The sequence below is a fragment of the Enoplosus armatus genome, chromosome 10 (assembly GCF_043641665.1).
Source record: "Enoplosus armatus isolate fEnoArm2 chromosome 10, fEnoArm2.hap1, whole genome shotgun sequence".
NCBI classification, from domain to species: Eukaryota; Metazoa; Chordata; class Actinopteri; order Centrarchiformes; family Enoplosidae; genus Enoplosus; species Enoplosus armatus.
The window spans coordinates 14,990,526-15,010,817 of record NC_092189.1 but is presented as its reverse complement, the minus strand read 5'-3'; the positions used below and the strand labels follow the sequence as shown (position 1 = coordinate 15,010,817).

At 41.7% G+C, this 20,292-nt stretch overlaps 1 protein-coding gene across 1 annotated transcript in view; it reads right to left on the bottom strand.

The window, feature by feature from the left end:
- Positions 1-2,527: 2,527 nt before the first annotated feature.
- Positions 2,528-20,292, bottom strand: part of atp11c (ATPase phospholipid transporting 11C) — a 36,982-nt gene continuing 19,217 nt past the window's right edge. The window contains exons 4-32 of the mRNA XM_070912757.1: positions 20,107-20,187; positions 18,970-19,077; positions 18,102-18,230; positions 17,685-17,773; positions 16,523-16,573; positions 16,033-16,097; positions 15,849-15,930; positions 15,613-15,763; positions 14,088-14,285; positions 13,371-13,541; positions 12,814-12,918; positions 12,707-12,768; positions 12,105-12,176; positions 11,933-12,006; positions 11,713-11,816; positions 11,356-11,537; positions 10,221-10,487; positions 9,910-10,087; positions 9,698-9,800; positions 9,461-9,606; positions 9,080-9,139; positions 8,145-8,272; positions 7,386-7,521; positions 7,220-7,285; positions 7,026-7,129; positions 6,760-6,916; positions 4,351-4,459; positions 3,023-3,054; positions 2,528-2,720 (exon numbers count right to left, since the gene is read on the bottom strand). Coding sequence (XP_070768858.1) covers positions 4,355-4,459; positions 6,760-6,916; positions 7,026-7,129; positions 7,220-7,285; positions 7,386-7,521; positions 8,145-8,272; positions 9,080-9,139; positions 9,461-9,606; positions 9,698-9,800; positions 9,910-10,087; positions 10,221-10,487; positions 11,356-11,537; positions 11,713-11,816; positions 11,933-12,006; positions 12,105-12,176; positions 12,707-12,768; positions 12,814-12,918; positions 13,371-13,541; positions 14,088-14,285; positions 15,613-15,763; positions 15,849-15,930; positions 16,033-16,097; positions 16,523-16,573; positions 17,685-17,773; positions 18,102-18,230; positions 18,970-19,077; positions 20,107-20,187 — 3,174 coding nt within the window. The 3' untranslated portion in view covers positions 2,528-2,720; positions 3,023-3,054; positions 4,351-4,354. The remainder of the gene's footprint in view (positions 2,721-3,022; positions 3,055-4,350; positions 4,460-6,759; positions 6,917-7,025; positions 7,130-7,219; positions 7,286-7,385; positions 7,522-8,144; positions 8,273-9,079; positions 9,140-9,460; positions 9,607-9,697; positions 9,801-9,909; positions 10,088-10,220; positions 10,488-11,355; positions 11,538-11,712; positions 11,817-11,932; positions 12,007-12,104; positions 12,177-12,706; positions 12,769-12,813; positions 12,919-13,370; positions 13,542-14,087; positions 14,286-15,612; positions 15,764-15,848; positions 15,931-16,032; positions 16,098-16,522; positions 16,574-17,684; positions 17,774-18,101; positions 18,231-18,969; positions 19,078-20,106; positions 20,188-20,292) is intronic.

Genomic DNA, 20,292 nt, shown 5'->3' with positions numbered 1-20,292 from the left:
GAGGTGGCGAGGTGTCCCTGGCTGCATGACGCAGGGCTGCTGAGGTGCCTGAAGAAGTCCACCTCCACCCCTCACAGACAGGGACAGCGTCCACAACCACAGAGCCTCTCGTGCTTTATTTGTTTTGTTTTTTTGCTTTTTTTCTGACATTTTGATTTTCTTACAAAAGTGGCTGGAAAAAGGTTGCATTAAAAATACAATCCATTCTTTTATACTTTTCATTTAGACAGGCAAAACATTAGATTTCAAGATATTTTTAAGCTCTGAAAATAGCATCTCTGATGTCACTTAAAGGTTTTTAATTTTCTAACAAAGCAGGCAGCCCCTCTCAGTGTGTCTCCGGCACAGTGCAGTCTGGAGGTGACATGTCACAGAGTAAAGAACAGCCTCCTCCACTTTCCTAACATCAGAAAAACAGACCGTCTTAGTAGAAAATGACGCTGAAAGGCATGTTCATTTTTCCATTTATTAAGAACAAATCAACATTAACTTAGTTTATTTTAAATCTCAATTTGGCGTTATGACTGAATGTGCCATTCTGCAGATGCACTGTATCAGATATGTCAGGCTACAGTCAGTGGGGTGAGATACAAAGCAAGTACTAGAAAGAACAGTACCGGAGTTATTGTTTGAGCATGGATCAGTGAAGAAGTGAACTATAAAATCACCATACTGACAGATTCTGTAACACAAAACATACTTTTTTTATGTTAGTTAGTGACAGTATCATCAGTTAAAACTAAGAGTTACAATAACCTGGCAAAAGGAGTGGCATAGGTTCAGAGGTGGATTTTGAGATGCTGGGAGTGTGTGTTGGGGGGGCTGCCTGTCTTTGCGTGTATGACAAAGACTATCAAATGGGATTGGCACGGGCTCACATCAGGGCTGGAATAACACAGACTAACTCAGCTGACACAAAGCTGACCAATTCTCCACAATAAAAAAAAGATTTATGTAATAAAAGTATAACATTTCTGAGTAAAAGTACAATAAATATGCCAAATAGACGATACACATTTGTGGAAAAAAAAAAAAACAGACAGACAGAAATATTCCAAAACAGTGGAAGTGTTTGAAATCATGGCATGTTTAAATGGAATGTATGAAGCAGTACACACGAGAAGTTAGAGGAAGGAACAAAAGGCCAAACAATCCAATCTATCATCCTGTCGGTCAGCGAATTTCACCAAAAACAGAAGGAAAGGGATGGAGCGTAGAGCCTCACAGTGGCTATGTTGACTCTGCAGGTCTGGAGTTGATTTTCTTTACACTCCAACTTCAGGCTGTCTGAGACAAATTATGCAAACTAGATAATGAACATGAATACCTCATTTAGGATTTAGTGCATGTGCGCATTTAGGTGTACGTGTGTGGTTAGTGTGTGTACTGTTCTCTTCTATCTGATATGTGCGTGTGCTCAGGCATTATATTCGTGTGCCTTAGTGACCAGTTTCCATAATAGTGCAGGAAATATCTAACCAAACTACACCAGCAAGGTTCAAGTAATCCTGGTTTTTCATGACACACAGGCATTTTCTGGCTTTTCTCATCCAGTACAGTTGCACGCACTTATGTAGCACACACACATACACATACACTGACTTGTCACTTTCAGGTCACACTCGTGTGGACAGAATCTGGTCGCATTACGTTCATCTTTTTGGCTTTGAGCAGATGCTGTTATACATCTCTAAGCTATATACAATACAGCACATATATTAATTTTCTCATCTTAAATGGACGCTTAAATTATCTCTGAGTTTGGACGATTCAGGTCACGCTCCGAGCAATGTTTCATTGCCAAAATATGCTTAACATCTCTAATCTATCTCTCAATCTTGCATACACACAGACACACACACACACACACACACACTTTTTGGATTGAGTGGTAATATGGCCTCCATTAACCCCTCTTATACCTTAGTATTTAATAGAGAATGCAGGTTCATCATTGAAAAGAAATAATCACATAATCATCTACAAACCGTTCTAACAGTCTGTTTGCTGCTCTGTGGATGATATGATAACATACGATAACCATTCAAAGAATAACCGTTGAAAAGCGTAATAATTGTAAAGTAGAATAACCTTTCAAAGTATAACTGTTGAGAATGGGATTATAGGTCTTGATAAAAACTTTGCAGAATACAGTGATTGAACATCAGTGGAGTGAAGCGTTCTTTTGAGCCTTCTTTCATGCAGGTGAACCATTCTTCATGTGGATATAACAACTGCTTGTTAAAACACAGCAGTTGGGTAGAGCTACTGACAAGGCGGCCGTGTATGCATTCATTTGTAAGCTAGTATTTAAAAAAAAAAAAAAAAAAAAAAAAAAGAAGTAAAAGAAAGAAAACTCATGCCCGTCATCCGAGTAGATATTTTTAAAAATAATGCAGGGCACTTCTCTGCAGGCATGCGTGGGAGGTTAGGAGCTGTTGGGATTGGACAGAGACGGACGGAGCAGAGAGACGCAAGTCAAAAGACTGCTAAACCCCTTTTTATCCCTTCCCCCCCAGTCAGCGCATCTCTCTTTTTCTTCTTATTTTTTCCTCCTCTTCTCGTCCTCCTCTCTTCAGATCAGGCATGATGGCAGACAGCTCTGACCTGACTGTCACGGGATCCTGATAGCAGCTGATGCCACCGTTGTTGCGAGTCCTCGCTGCCTTTCACTCGCGCTCCTTCAGGTGTTTGTAGGATAGTGGTGTGACAGCTGCAATCTGGAAAAGCACAAGCAGACGGATTTTACTTCAATTATTCATTATGAGCTTGCACCAACATGAGGAAGGGGACGAGACATCTTGAAATAACCAAAAATCATCAGAGAATGAGCGGTGATTGGCCACAAACCACAATACGCGAAAAACACACAAAACAAATGACACCTTTCCCCGCCACCAGAGACAAGCAGAATTTAGGAAAGGAAAGGCTCCCAATTTCATCCAAGTCTACTGATCTGTTGAAGCTCAGCAGGGACATTGAACAGATGCAGAAATGTTAGGGTTGTCTCGCTGTAGTTTACCTGGATGTTTGTAGGAGGCCGGCCACTGAGAGCTATTGGGAGAATAGAAATGCAGGTTAAACAGTGAAAGCTGTTGCTAAAAGCCTGGTGCTATTGTTAAGCAACAGATATTGGTGACCCTGGTCAACAGTGATGGGACATTCAGACCTACTTACAGGGGGTGGACACCTAAACATTTAACACAATATCAAGCACACAACAAGGTGTAGAGATGCCCTTTCACCTCAGAACACCTCCAGTGCTCTTGATATTGTAGACATAACTTTACAAGGACTTCTAGTGGGTTAATTGAACACATCCACAACTGGTTCTGCCCTGTTTGTCTTGATTGAAAAACTATTAAATAAAGCATTCACTGGGAAGAATGGCATGGTGAAATAAAAGCAGACTTTGGGACCCTGGTGGCCTATGGGTAGGGGAGCCGACCTTGAACCACGTCCCCCATTGCACCCAAAAGGCCCCAAAACAATCATTAGAAAAAACTGTTATAGTAATTTCAGGGCACATACTTGATATATTGTCTATTTATTTAAATGATTATTTATTCCATATGTAATATGGAACACTTTTCCATATTTACCTTTATTATTATTTCTAAAATATTTTATGATGCTATGTTTCCATTCATCTTGTTGTCACCCCCTGTATGTAATGCCGCAGCATTTGGTCTGAGGTTAAGGCAACGTCACATCATGCAGTGGGGTAAGCTCAGCACTCACAAATGCATCCATTATTTGTCAAGACAGTAAGCAGGCGGCGACCACCGGCACAGGTTTGGACGTGCACACAGGACAAAACGACCGTGACCAAACCACCAACGTTACAAACAGCACATGAATGTCAGACAGATCAGCTCTGTTGTGTCACACTGCCAGATGAGAAAACCAGAGCAACAGACACTGACACCTTACACTCAGACATTCCAGGTCCAAAAATGAGATGGACTTGAACATTTAAAATTGAACATTTAAAACTGGGTTTTTAAAAGCACATGCAGGAGGTAATATAAGCTGGGCTTCCAAAGGGAGGCTGAAAGGAGCATGTGTCTTTACAATGTTAATGTTTGCAACATGAGGCCTAGAGATGCATTCACATGTTAAATAAGTTCACCATTTGACCGTTTTAAAGTCTGAAAATATGCATCTCTTCAGCCAGCCAATATCAGCTTACACAACACATATGAACACAGTGGGTCCTGTTGAATGTGGCCTGTATTATGCCTTTGATTCTCTTGTTAAAACTCAGAGTTAGGGACGGGAACTGCTGGAGAAGTTGGCTGGGGGAGCGAGTCTTTGATTGGCTTAAATGGCCTGAAGGTGGGCTGGTACCTGTTTAAATGACAGTATTGGACTCATCTGAAAAGGTTCTCATGAGCAGGGGCCTGGCTGAAGACCGGGGAGACTGGAGGCCCCCCGCGCTCGACTGAACCGGCTTCTTCTAGAAGGCAAGAGACACCAATGACATCACTACGCTGACAAACACATACACACTTCGCCTCTCTCTCCATCTTGAGCTCTGTCTTGCACACAGACACACACATATACACAGGGAACAAACATGTACATACACAAAGACTTCGAAACTGCACAGGAGGACAATGAAAATCAGTCCACGTGGCTTTCTAGACACCTTTGCCTTGCAATAATCATTTTTAGAAGCCTTGACTCTATACTAATTGGTCCAGATTAATACCTGTCCTTGCACATTTCTTAAAAGCATGTACGATATAACACGCACGCGCACACACACGCACAGACAAAATGCCCGCTGGGTTTGTGGTGAAGATCCGGGATGGCGTTGTTGACTTGAGCCTCATGCAGGTAAGTTTGGGTGCTTTGACGTGCTGCATTCTTGACTTGACATGCGGAGGCAGCAGGCATTGGAGCAGCACAGGCAGCTGGGAGGAGACACTGACTGACACAACTGGACAGACAAGAATGGAGGACTGACTGTACGGACACCCAGTCCTACTCCACACTGCTGGCAACGTTGGGCACACACTGGTCCAAAGACTAACCAACATTCCTCCCAATTTAAAAACATACATCTAAAGAAAAGCACTCAAGGGAAGGTTTAAAGATGGGACCCTCCATGGATAACATTCCTGAAATCTGAATTGTCTGACCTAATCTGTCCAACCAAGTGGAGACTGTAAAAAGCCACAGAACGCCACCCTGAGTTACTTTAGAGGGTAAGGAAGGAGTCTAACAGTGGGAGAGGAAGGGCACAACAGGTAGGAAACAAGCAAGACTGGCAGACACAGAAAATCTGCAGGAAGAGACTTAAGTATAAGGGCTGACAGAAAGAAAAAGAGACCTCAGTCACTCCACGAGAAGCTGTGAGTGCTAGCGGTCTGCGACAACATGAAGATAGTAGATGTCCCCGAGGAAGGAAGGCGATGTTTCATCTTTAGGGAGGCAGGTCCAGAGAGGAAGAGAGAAGAGGGTGAGACAGAGCAAGAAGAATGTGTTAAAGTGCAGAAGCGAGAGCACTAGTTAGGAAAACAAAGCTGGAAAAGTTGAAAACCAGTAAAATTACAGTTAAAGGGTGTGTTCTAAAATAAAATGCCTAAGTACTAGATAGTTACACTATACCATTTATAGTAACAATTTTCACAACTGTCTATAGACTACACAGAGTGTGTCAGGTAAATAAAAATATTTATTTTGTAAATTTTTGATCGATTGACAGATACACACTCAAAGAGACGTTTTAAAAAACAAACACTGTAATAAGTACATATAGTACAAAACTGCTGTATGACTCCCCTCAGACATGTGCAAAACATTTGGTTTGGTTTATTACTTTTCCCAAATAAAAACGAGTCTAGACACAATTTTAAACAAAACAAGTGTGGAACGCGCCAAAAAGCACAGCGCATGCCACCAAACATTTCCAGCTGCTTGGAAAACACATTAGCTTCATGTGGTGCTAATGACAAAATATGTGTGGGAAAGTTGTCTTCAGGAGGAAGTCTGGATTTAAATCTAACTGTCCCTCTGAAGTGCAATTATACCAACAACTTGCAAAAAAAACGCTAGGGATATGAAAGCCTGATCTTAAGATGCACTGAAAAACAAAATGACATTAATAGTTCTGTTAATAGTTCCGTTATCTTTTGGTATAGGCCAAATACAGAACATGTAAAAAAAACAAAAAAAAAAAAAAAAATGTCTTCAATCAAATGTGATTTGGAGCAACTAGCTAACCCAACCTATCATGTAAAACAACACTTGACTGTTAGCTCACGTGTCATAGTAGCTAGCAGAGAGCTATCATGGATCACAGGTGTGTGTTTGAATGTCAGCTAGCAACAGCTTTATTTACATTTCAAAAAAAAGTGGTTGTCTAATTTAATCATTTCCCCTCTCGTCCTCCGTCTCCTGATTGACCAACACAGGTGAGGGACTTGTTGGTGGAGGCCAACGGACTTCTAGAGCCACGCCCACTTTAGAGCGATCCAATCATATTTGAAGGATTTGATTTAAATCCCTCCGGTAACCATACCCCATTCACTCGGAAACACATTAAGGATAAGCTCCGTTAACAACAACCGAACCCTTGAGAAAATAAGCTATTAAAAAACATTTTTTGAGCCAAAAAACAAAGTTTGAGCCATCTGAGACAGAGATAGATAAGGCAGAGGGAGAGAGAGAGAAAGAGAGATAGAGAGAACAAGTGAAGTGGAGTGTAAATGTGTGTGTCAGGTCAAGTGTGTGTGTGTGTTTCAGCTCTACCTGTCGAGCGTGGGGCCCGCGGGGCTTGCGGAAGACCACAAGCAGGATCTCTGGCAGTAGGCTGAGCAGGATGAGCAGGATGATGACCAGCCAGGCTGACACCGAGCTCAGCATGTTGGCAAACACAAAGTACAAACGTTGCTGCCTCAGGAAAGGCCTGCAGGAGAGGAACACTTTGGCTTAGAGCTACAGGGGATGAATAGAATAGAATAACAGGTCAGCTAAAATGACTATATAGGTTATTTTATCCTGAGTTGTTTTCTAACCAGATTATTCCTCCCCAGAAGAAGCTGAAGAACACGTAGAAAGCCAGGGAGCCCCAGATTACAAAGTGGTTGATCCATGTCCAGTGCCGTGTGTCCAGAGCAAGCTAGAATGGCAGAGAAACGTCACTAAATGCTGCTCTAATGATACAACCTTTCATAAGATAAGACAAAGAAACAACAGGGGAGAGGTTTACCTTTAATGTGACAGTGAAGACGAGGACAGTGAAGACAATTGTTCCATACGACCAGTTCCCAAAAACCTGGATTTAAATAAGACAAACCAGAAAATGTACTTTTGAGACAACGCTTAATCGAGTAATTTAATATCAGACCCCATTTAGAAGGTGAATTAAATCAAACCTGGCCATTATCCTGCAGGGCTGGGTTACTGAACAAATATCGAACACCAAAGAAGAAGAGCAAGCCATGGAAGACTCCAAGTAAAGTCCAGTAGAGGAATGGTCCCCACCGTAACATGGCATTCTTAGCAATCTCTCTAAAGGAAGACATGAAAGAGAAAGGTGAACATGATTATAAGTCATTATTTTATGTCTCTTTGAATATCATTTCAACTATGAAAGGGGCAACCATAAAATATTTGAGAAAGGAACCAGAAAACTGAAAACTAAAACTCACATTTAATATTTAATGTTTCATGTATGAAGTCTTAAACTGCTTTATCACATAGATTAAGGAGTAGATTTATGCATACATGTGCATATATCTGGTAATAAAAGGTGGACATAAAGGTTGGATAAAAAAAGTAAATGCAAACAGCTAATGTGGGACAGGGCCATCTATTTCTTTGATGTGTTAAAAAAGCAGAAATAATGAACTTAACTTTGGCGTAACTTGTTCATTAAATTCAAAATGGCGAAAATGTAATATAAGATATGGCCTACACCTTTTTGGTCATTGCTATAACCTCTTTACTTTACTTTATTCTGTGATTGTCCTTTCAATCAATTAATCAAGTTATTATTGCTCAAAATAGTGATGCTAGATCTAAAACATAAAGAGGGAAATCTTAATTTATATGAACATTAGTCCCCTTCACTTCAGGAGGCAACTACATCTACCAGAAGTGTGTTGCAGATGAGCGAAAGTTCCCAGGTTTACCTGTAGAGGGTAGCATTGTCCAGCAGGACCTCAATGCAGATGTGCTGCTCCAACAGGCTGTAAGCCAGGATGGGCATGGAGGTGAAGCAGATGTTGTACATCGTCAGATAGGCCGCGTCATACAGGGGCTGGGGAGGATGGGAGCAGGAGGCAGGGAGTGAAGGGGGAGGGGTAGGTAAGGAGGACGAGGAGGAGGAGGAGGAGGAGGAGGGACGGGGCAACCTGGGGTTAATATCATGGAGAGGACAAAACTCATACACACCATCATACTTTCACATACAGTATGTCATATAAGCAAGCTTATATACATATTTCATTTACTCATGGAACATCTATGTCAGGGGCCATGAAGGAGAATGAAATATTCACCCTCATCTTTCACAAATAGAAATAACAAGACATAATCAGTTATCTTTAAAAGGAAGGAATTAATTAATGCACTAATTAACAGATATTTCGATGTCAGGAACAGTTTTTATACCAAAACAGTGTCCTAAAACATTTTAAATCTATATAGATTTTATAAAATATACTTATTTCTCATCAATAACCAAGTGGATTCATCAATGTGCTCCAAACTATAATCAGGTCATGTGATCCATACCTGAATTTCTATAATGCATTGTGTCATTAACAATGTAACAACACACACACACACACACACACACGCACATGCCACCATGATGACGTAATAGCCACATATGATGTGCCATGGTGGAGGAACATGACACATGCCTATATTATATAACAATGCTATGTAGTCAGTATATAAACATATATATCAGAGCTCAAACATCCCAGGGGCAGTGAGGGAGGGGCAATCTGAGGGAAAGAGTCTGGCATTCAGGAGGACGAGGAGGTTTGGATTCAAGGGACAAGCCTCCTTTCGTGTTCAGAACATCTTTGAACCTCAAAGGGCCTCGGGACATACTCACTTGCTGGGAATAGCCACAGAAGAACTGGTACAAAAACTGAGGTAAGATGAAGCAAAGGTTCTGCAGGCAAACAGAGAAAGAGAACAGGCTCACACTGGTGGACAAAAACATCAGAGGACATCACAGGCATTCACAAGTTCCCACGTGCTTATAATGTTGGTACAATAATGCAATACATGAACCCGAGTTCAACCTAAAAATCTGTTTAATTTGTTAAGAGGATTGATTCTGTCAAATCTGTCTCTGCACCACATAATCCTCAAATCAAGCTAATGCGTGTTTGTTTGTTTGGGAAATACAGGCTTGACTGAAACCCACAACAAGTTCTTAGCTTGAGGAATGATATCAAGTCAGTGTGACAGGAGCATCTGTTCCTCCTACCTTGTAAAAGAAATATTGCACCAGGTGTGCAATGCGAACATAGTAGAGATGTCCATGAGCCAACAAAAGTTTCTTGAGGTGCTTGAGTTTGGGGATGGCATAATCACTGTTCCTCACTGCCTGCCGACCCTCTTTACCCTTAATACCTGGAACAAACAAGAACAAATATCATATCTTACCTCCATTCGGTAAAACAATAACAGATCTGTTAGACAGCTTCAGCATGAGATTTCTCACCAATGCCAACATGAGCTTCCAAAATCATGCTGACATCATTGGCACCATCTCCAATGGAAAGGGTGATCGGGCTGCCTTTAGAGTTCTTCACCATTTTAACTATCTAAAGATGGAGCAATACAGGAGGGCAACAATTTAAACAGTCTGAAACAAAGTGTTCACTGTGAAAATCATTACTTCAATGCTTTAATAAAAAAACTGATTGTTCTGACCTGTGCCTTTTGTAGAGGAGCCATGCGGCAGCAGAGCACAGACGTGCAGTTTTGACAAATCTGCAGGAACAGGTTCTTGTAGCGACTTGAGTTGGATTCAGAGGAGGAGTTGAGCACCATCGACAGAGTGGCTCCATCTATGATGAAACCATAGTCTTGGCTTGCCGAAGACCAGCTCCTACAAAACAGAACAGGGGAATGCATTTAAGTTTATCAATAACATTCAGTTTGGTTAAATGAACACTCAAGAGCAGAGTATCTCATAATAACCTCATTACATAGATTGAGATCATGTAAGTCAAGGTACCAACCTGGTGACGCCCGCTTTAACTGGCGGTGCATCCTGTACAGCTTTCTTGTGGTAATCAAGCAAGAGCTCATGCAGTCGCTCCTCACGCCTCCTCCCTCCATCCTCCAGAGTACGCACCGTCAGCTCCAACAGCTCTGTACTTCTCTGGAACAATCTACAAGCATAACAGGTGGACTTGGCCGTCTCCATCTTGTCCCCCGTTAGGACCCAAACCTTAATGCCTGCCCCCTGCAGAGCCTCCATGGTCGCTGCTGCCTCCTCTTGAAGCCTGGGGGATAAGAACAAAAATAAAAGAAATGAGACATGGGAAAGATTATTACACTAATACTATCAATAGAATGGGGAAAAATGCCAACAGTTCAACAAAACCATGGACATTGAGGTTACATTTCACAGTGAATGAACTAGTGAATTGCATTATAGAACAGGGAGACCACAGTGCAATTGGAACCTAAATGACTCAGATGGGTGTCCAAAAGGGGCTAAATCTACTGTGAAATCAACTGAGTACCTAATGTCAACCACAAGATGGCGGTGTGAGCTTACATGAAAATGTTCTGAAAAAAGGGGACTTATGGCTGTCCCCGTTACTGGAGTGGAAATGGACAGGCCAGGTCATATTGGACAAAATATTATGGGGAATCTGGTGACATGTGACAAAGGGCAGGAAACAGGAAAATGTGTGCAGTAAAACAACCGCAGGAAGTGTTGAGGTTGCATGAAATGTAGATAAACATTACAAAGGCGGAATGAATTCATTTCAGCAAGACAACAAAGAGGCGATCAGAAAAGTGACGCTCCTTTTACATGTCAGGTGAGGACCCCAGAAGACTAGCTGATTGCTATGACATCAGCTAATGGGGGTCTTTTGAATAAGCAAATAAACTGTCTATCTTATAGACAGCAAGTCAGAACATGATGTTTATAACACGTTGTTTATTACTGGCTTCTGGAAACTTTTGGCCTCTCCCATTAATTTGCCCCCTAAAATTCTTGGCACAGATCTTTATTGAGAGGGAGGGGAGAGGAAGGACAACAGCAGCATGCAAGATAACAAAATGCAAGACAGGCAACAACTTTAAACATCAGCAGATTCATCGGTGAGAGCTGTGTGGTTATGTTGTGTGAGCACCCACCGATCTTCTACAGCAGTCGCTCCTATTAGACTCATGCCGGTCTCTACTTGGTTGTAAACAGCCATGAGCTTCTCCTCTCTGTCCTGCAGAGCCAGTCTAGCTTCCCTCAGTCCTGCATCTGCCTGGGTGTACTCCTCTGCACTGAGATATTTGTAGGCCACACATAACGTCCGGTAGCCCTCCTGAGCATTGAAACACACAGCACCCAATGTTACGACAAGAAAAAAACGAAATAATCAAATTGCATAATTGTAAACTTGAATTAAAACCTGTCTGACCCTCGAATCGTACAGTACATACTTTTAAACATAACAGAAACTACTGGATTTAGAGAGGCAATTTGCTTATGTCACCCACTGTTGCATTACGCTCCACATGCATGCGTATCCTTTCGACCTCCTCCTGTCTGACGCGGGGGAAGATGGAAGAGTCCGCTCCCTTACAGAAGAGCAGTGTATCACCTGGACACAAAAACCACACAAACATACAGACACATAAACACACAGCATAGTGAGGGCTGAAGGCCAACAATAAATCAAGGTCAAAGCAATAAACCTGACAGTAATCTCAAGCTCACCTGATTTGGATCTGACTATTACACTCATTCGCCTTCTCACTGGGTCAAAGTTCAACACGTGAAGCAGTTCATACCTTTGGGAAGTACAGAATGATAATAAATTACATTAAATGTTAAACAAAAAATATGAATAAAAACAAAAAACTTTTTGTTTTTGTAATTACTGACTTACATTTCAACGTCATTGTTCCTGTTGAGAATTTTCATGGTTTTACTTTCGAGACCCAGAAATGTGAAGCCATACCTGCAGAGGGAGACAAATCATCACAAATTAGGTATTTATGTACTCATGTGCTATATGGATGAATCCTGTATGAAATTTTCAAAATACATTCTGTGATATTCATAATCAAACAAGGTGCTTGCTCTTTGAACAATTGTTACAATGTCAGTTCAACTCACTTATAGGCTCTGTTTACACCTGGCATTAACATGTGTCTTGGGTGATCCGATCACAAGTGGACAGTGCGTCAGTTCTTTAAAATGCGTCTCAAGAGACCACTTGTGATCGGATCTCACTTCCTTCCTCTATATGCAAATAAACCCGTATATCATTGTCAAATGTGTTCCGGTGCCTAGTCTGGATTTATTGTTGTGGCCATATGCGGCCCAGACCACCTTCGAATGTGGTCTGAGCGATGAGATCTCAATTAGTCCTTAATGCGCCTTGGGTGCATTCACACCTGTACTCAGAGCTGTTCATTTGTGATCGGATCACCCAAGACGGATTTTAATGCCAGGTGTAAACAGGGTCATAGTCATACCAGGCCTTACCTCATGGCACCCTTGACCAGAGCAACCTCATCAGGTGAGGAGGCTATAAAGCCTCTCTGCTCCTGCGGTGGATGGAGCACATCTCCATCCACCCCTAAGCCATCCACCTGGTCTATCAGTCCATCCCCTTGCTCTTGAGCCTGCTCTGTGGACTCTTTCACTTGGACTGTGTGGCACAGACATAGGGCACGCAGAAACAGCTCCTCCCTCTCCTAATAACACAACATGAACATGGCTTAATACAGTAAAATAACATATAGTCAATGCTGTTTAAATATATAATTACATAATAATGTACAAAAATGTTTTAATTATTTGACTTATAATAATAAGTAATAATAAATTCATTTACAGCCCCACACGGAGCCATATACAGTAGCTGGAGTTTAGATAAAGACCTGGATTTACAGCCATTTGTCTAAATTGCATTCTTATCTTAACACGCATGTTGCAGCGCAACAGTCTATAAAGTGTTATCAGGTGCTCATGTCAAGAGCACACAGCCACTTTGCCCCCCTCCATGTTGAGTGCTTATGTTGACATGTCAAGGAGACAATATGCGGATGACCTACGGAGGGTCTTTCTGAGCACTGAGCTATGTAATGGCCATATGCTGCTGCTTGTGTGACTTTTACAACAGATGGAGGGACACCACAACACCCACCCTGCCAGCTTTCTGCTGTAGTTTGCTCACAGGTCCATCTGTGACACAGAATCCGTCCAACTCTGAGCTCGCGTCCCGGTACTTGTACTGGAAGCCGTCGATGCAGCACTCTATGAACTCCATGTTATTCTGAGTGAGGGTGCCCGTCTTGTCTGTGAAGACATACTCCACCTGCAGGCAATGTGATAAAAATACATGACAGTCTCTTCCAAACCCATAAAAATTCAGTTGCCCATTTAACAGGTTCCAACAATAAGATTAGGCAATTACTCCCAGAAAGAATTACACTGCATTAATCAGTTTAACGAAGCATCACCTTTAATTGAAGTAATCGTCTGGCAAACCAAGTGTGACTGATCTATGGCAGCACTGTTTGAGTTAGAAGTGCCATCAAAAAACAGGAGCAGTCAGGACTGCACAGCATCAGGTGTTATTATAAGCAGCTCATATTTTACTGTACACTGTACAGATCAGTCTGGAGACTCGATCTTAACTCACCTGTAAATTTGCTCTTTTTTTTTTCAAATTAAAAGAGAAACTTTGTAACATATTTTGTCATTAATTTCAGGATTTTTCAATGACTGTAAAGAATAATAAAATTATTTTCATATTTATATCTTTATGATTAAATAATAACAGGTTTTTCATAACACATGGGAATGCTGAGTTATGGCATTCCACTGAGTTTTTTGTTTAATTTTTATCCGTCTGCCTGACCTGTCCCAGCTCCTCATTGAGGTCTGAAGTGTTGACCAGTGCCCCCTCCTTGATTTCAGGGTCGAAGAAGTCCTTGTCCCATGTGATGAAAAAGGATCCCAAAAACTTTTGCATCTCAACCGTCACATACATGGACACCGGGATGATGAAGTTGAAGAGTACCATGAAGGACAGGAAGTCAGTGAACATCTTTAGGTACTGTTGGAAAAAATGAAAACACAGGCACATATTTAAATGAACTATATGTCTTGTGTTCTCATCAGATATTGCACCACTGGTAACCCAAATTTAAGCTAATGTAAGCAGGCTTGGAAAATTTGTTGGCATGGCTTTACCATAGGCTGACTACATGGCACACATAACATGATGTGTTTAATTTGAGACCAGTAGTCCAAGGTTATCCAAATAACAAATATGAAGACATGATGGCAATCACAAGATTGTAGTACAGTGTTCACAGTAGGGCTGACCCCAATGCTTCAAAGCTTCTACCGTTGCCATTGGAATCGACGTCCAAATTAGTATTCAAATGCAATTGTTTTTTTTTTATAATTTTATATGCATTACTCCAAAAATCCCAAATAATCCATGAAATATGAAATAGTAATCCAACGTTATTAACATTAAAATGGCCTCTTAGAGTGCAAGACAATGAAACCCACAACGCAGTGTCTCCCCTAGGTTGACTGCTTTAGGGGGGCAGATGTGCCACCGTACATGTGTGTGTTAAGCCTACACGCATGAAGCGGAGCAGAGGAGAGACAGGTGAAATTAACGTTACTCGAGTTTACGACAACACGTTACGTTATACAGTGTATACTGTAGCGCTGAAATGAAACCGTGGTGTTCTGTTGGGAGACGCAGTGAGTCAGAAAAAGTATAAATAATATGTAATTTGTTAAGCTATGAGTAGAGGAAAAGTCTGCTAGCCGCTGGCTAATTTATGCAGTGTAAAACGCCATAGGCTTCAGTTAATAATGGTGACTAGCAAAAAACAATTATTTTGTCTATGAACCTTGTCAAAAAAAAAAGGTATTCTGGACAGTCCTAGTTCCCAGTTCATTGAGGGTTAGGGCAGAAGGTTAACAGCCGATGAAATGAACCATGTCACAATGTACTGTAGGTCTCAGGGGCCATTTTGCTGAGAAGAGTTTTATTAGTTGGATCAGAAGAGGCTAGGGTTGTAAAACGCTTTAATACAATGGAGTTGTCACCTCAAAACTTACAACTACAAGCCTCCACAGGGTAAGTGTTTACCATATTAACAGAGGCCTACTCTTCAGTGTACCAACACAATATTATCAAGACCTATTAGCTATTCATCTCCCAGCAGTGATAATTCCTGCACTGCTATAGACACTGTTACTCCAGTCATTTCACTTAAGCAAAGACAGTTCCCATTTGGACAGTGTTGTCTGCACTATTTTTGATTCAGGCTTGGTTTGGGCTGCTTGGGTGCCTATCAGACATCACAGTTAATTGTTTTGACAACCAGAACAGGCAGGTTGCTTAAATGCTTACTCACCAGATTGGTGTCCTTCTCTCTCTGGGTTTTCTCGTTGTACCATGGCTCATCTTGTCCGGGCTTGCTCTGCCACACATACTTCAGTGTAGTGCACACTAGAGCTTTGCTCACCAATATGCAAAGATAAACCAGAAGGAAGGCATTGATAGACCTGAAAATATAAGAAATCAAATGAATGAGTACCAAAGGTATGTCACATATTTGAAACTTGTTTACACCATATCCTCTAAACTTACTTCTCCACAGCAGAGCGTTTCTGAGACTTGCCCTGGTAGTTGAGAGCCATCTTTGTCTCCATGCCAGTGTAAACTGCAACACCTTGAGAGAGAAAAGGAGAAGAAGAAGAGGGATTAGCTTTTTGGATAGAGTTATCTTCACTTATATAAGTTATCATAATAAAGTCAATATCATTTGACTCACCATAGATTTTCTGGGTGTTCTTTAAAGTTGCCCCTTTCAGCAGAAGGTTTTCTGGGCCCAAAGACCTGCACAATCACAGTAGATTAAACACTTCAGTCATATAGAAGCTGTGCAATCCACACACTCCTCCATTCTCTAAATGGAAACCTGGCAGGCAAGCTGGCATCCACTCTAAAATACGCAGTGACAATACACAGTACGACTGCAGTCTGGGCTTACACCGGTCCCAGTGTTCTTGAGAAGGACACTGGCATTTGTTTATACGGCCATTACAAAGCAGTCAATGATAAATGCCTGTGGGAGTGCTTTGGAAGCAGCGGCTGAAGCCATGCCAGCCTGTTTTAATTTTAATGCTTGTGTGCAATGAAGGATCAATGGAATAATGATTTGTTGGTGATGCAAAGGGAAACAAATGAGTGCTTAAGCAACTGTGTTTTGATTTTGCTCTCACTTAAAGCGAGTTGAGATGGTTGTGCATGAGTGCGCTCACCTCACTGCAGGCTCCTGATCGTTTTTGTAGATGTGCATACGGCCGACAAACCTGGAACAAAATGATATACACACTCAGAAGACAAACTCATAGGTAAAAAGAACATGTGATATTTGTTTTGCAATTCAATCAAATTCAATCTTTATTTACGATTCTTTAAGATTCTAAGATTACCAGCCACAACAGTGTGTCAGGTGTTTATGTCCATCTGTGGACAGATTTAGTCAACGCGATAACGTCACAACAGTGCAAGATGCAGTCACGTGGAGGGGCCAATGTCAAACCCAATGTCAGTCATGTAAAGTTTTGTGGCTGTGTCTTGCACTGTGGTGACGATATCACGTTGACAACAGACATAAACCCCCGAATAAGTACTCAAAACCGCTTCTGTAGTAGTTCCCGCTACAGTAGGTGTCTCCAGGACCACATATTGGCATGATGGCAGACACACAGACTCACAAGGTGAAAACAATACGCTGTCGTGGCTGGTAATAATGTAGTAATGACTACTGAGTGCTCGGTCAGAACATCAACATGTCAACGGGCGTCGCAGCTGGTGTGATCCCATCGCAAGATGGTCTTTAGTTCAATCTGTCAATACTAGAGTGGATCTGAACTTGAGATATCCAAATCCATGAAGAGTTCCATTTACTTTACAAAACTGTAAGTACTCATTGACCAAAAATCAGGTTTGGGAGCCAGCTAATTACTGGTGGATGGCCAGCAGCAGGCTGTCAGTTTTATTGACTCTGAATAGCAAGTATTTGGCAACCCGGCTTACTTAGCACGACTCAAACACCATTCTGATCCCTGGCTAAATGACAATATTCCTACTCATTGGCCCAAGGGGGAGCCAAAGTCTGTCTGTTGACTGAGCTGAGATTCCTCAAGCTTCCTCAAGTGAATAAGAATCACGTCTGTGCTGCACCAATCATATTTTACTGAAAATCCCAGGCCCACTTTCGCCATTCCTAATATGAAACCAACCAAACATAAGTACACTATGGCTTGCCAAAACTACCCACTTAACAATCTATGTTAATATTAGAGTCGTTTAGGACATTTTCAACAGGCTTTGAGTAAATTCATTTCCCAACAAACCACAGGCAATGAATGCATGGTTGTGGTGTAAACTTGTTGGTGCCACATGATGAGAGCCTACTTGTAAAGGTCAGGCTGTGGCTGTTCACACTCAATGGTGGCGTTGAGAGAATCCAGATCCCTCTCTGTGTCTGGCACTGTGTAGTGTGTCTGGACAAGTGGAAGAAGCAGAGAGAGAGAGAGAGTGTTAAGTGTTGACTGGCTCAGGTCAACTGATCATTTTAGTCTTCATCTATCCCTCACACACACTACAGGAAAAAAGAAAAAACTATAAATGAATGCTCTTCTATACCCACTTCCCCTCTCATAATCCTAATAAGCATCACATTTATAAAAGTACAAGGTATAACTATAACTAATATAATTTAATGGAAACAAAATTATTTCAAAAATCCAAAGTTTTGATGAAAATACTCAAAGATTACAGCCTAAACACTCTGTTATGAAACAAGGTGGACAGCAGAGCAGTGCATCTTACTTTATGGTTGGACTCTCCATCCAGACTTGCTGTGGTAACAAAACATGTGTCATCATCTCGGCTGGACTGCAGCAGAATTAAATCACAGGGAAAGGTCTCATCTTCCTTCACCTCCACAACATCTCCAACCTGATCAAGGAAACACCACTTGTAAAGACTTTTGCTTTCTCCTGCTTCTTAGGAACCAGAGCAGTAGGATTTTGCAAAGGATGAGTGACAGAGGTTTAAACAATGGCAGCTTTAAGCAATTTTACCACTAGGGAGCAGAAGGACTCCAAAATAAACTTACATCACTGCATACTTCCTACAAGTTGTTGTGGCTAATTTATTAGTAAGCAACTGGCTACTTAAAGATAAAGCTTAAAAAGAGCAACATGAGCATCCCTGTAGAGTTCTCTGACTAATCAATATTACCTTACCTTTAAGCTCTAGTGTTGTAAATGTTTACTTTAGCTCGAGTCCATTAGCAGTAGGAGGTAGCATACAGTCAACTTGTGTGAGCTCCTGTGCTGGGAGCAGCTGTCCACAGTTTTATACAAAGCCACAATGTTTTGGTTTTGACAGCTGGATGTTGATTCTCAGTGGTGTCAACACAACCAGGACACTATTGTTCACTTTGAATATTGAAACATATTGTTTAATGCATGTTTAACCATTTGAAAATACTGTTACCTACAGCAAGGTATGCATTGAAGAAATAACCTGCAAACAACACCTTGGATACATTAGTTACCATCACACCCATGTTTGAACATCTCATCAGTTCAGCAGTGCATGTTCTCCCCTGTGCATATATTCAAAACACAGTCATGCCAAACTGCCAGCAGCTTCTCTTTTGTCATGTCCCCAAGGAAATATAAAAAGGTACCTTGATCTTCTCACTTTCCTTCCGTATCCTCCGGCCATCCTCTAGCACTGTCACGGGGTACTTATTCACCTCATTGTCAGCCTTGTGCCGTAGCCAGTCCTCATAGCCCTACGGCAATATATCAAAATCAGAAGTGCATTATTTGCTTAGTACAAAATTTTGTCTCTGTGGGATTAATACCACACAGTAACGGCTCAGTAAAGTAGTGTAAGACACAAAGAAATGGGATAGTGATTGTCCAGCAGTGCATTGGAACAGTATAACATGAAATAATACTGAGTCAGGTAAAAAAAAGAATTCCTGGGGCTGCAGCAGCATAAGGCATAAAGCCTAGTGTAGACTTCATAAGTACTTTAAGATAGTGATGGAGATAGAGGAGATGGTGCAGAGATGCAGAGGGTAGAGAGGGAAACCAGAGTGTGTGCCAAGGCGGGGCTGGAGCCAGAAAGTGGGATTACCAGGAAAGGTGAGAGAAAGTCTGGTTGAGTGATGCAGAGAAATGATGCCAGGTGGATGAAAGGGAGAGAGAGGGAGGGGAGGCGCTCCACGGATGGTCAGTTGCTATACTATACAGTTCACCTCAGCCTGACTAATAGAGTAGGGCAGACCGCCTTGGTGTCCCACTTCAAAGCCAGGCTGAAGGCGGTCCAGCGCTATCAGTGCGTCCCATATATTTTCAGAAGGAAGTCCACCCACTATTGTGCATTTCAAAGGCCCAGCAGTAGACCAACTAAAAAGCCAATCCTAAAACAATACATCTAAAGCTGGGACATGGCAGCAACAGAAGAAACGGACACCCCCCTTGATCATTTGTATCTCTGTAATAGGCTTGCTCTCTCTCTCTCTCTCTCTCTCTCTCTCCATTTGCTCACATTCCCAGAGAGCCCATTTCGTCTCCCAAATCAGAATTCGCCAGCGGAGCACATTAATACAAAACCCAAGAGAGCATTAGTCACACACTTTATACAAAAATCACAGCAAGGGAGTCATGAAGGCAGGGGGACTTATTATGTTATATGGAGAGGGAGGAAGGATGTAATGCAATGAGAGACAATATGAGGAAATGAGGGGGGCAATAGAAATCACCTTAAAGTTTCTATTATCAACACTTATCAGCCTCATCAGGCAGTGTCTTACCTGCTTGATAGCGGTTACTGTGATCACAAAAAATAAAGGTAGGCCACTGGTGACTGGGCTGGTGGGGGTGTCCACTATCACCTATTGGGGGGGAAAAAACAATTTCACTTCAGAGAAATGTAATGTTAACACTCAACAATAAACTATACATTGAATACTATACATCACTACAAAGCCTTACTGCAG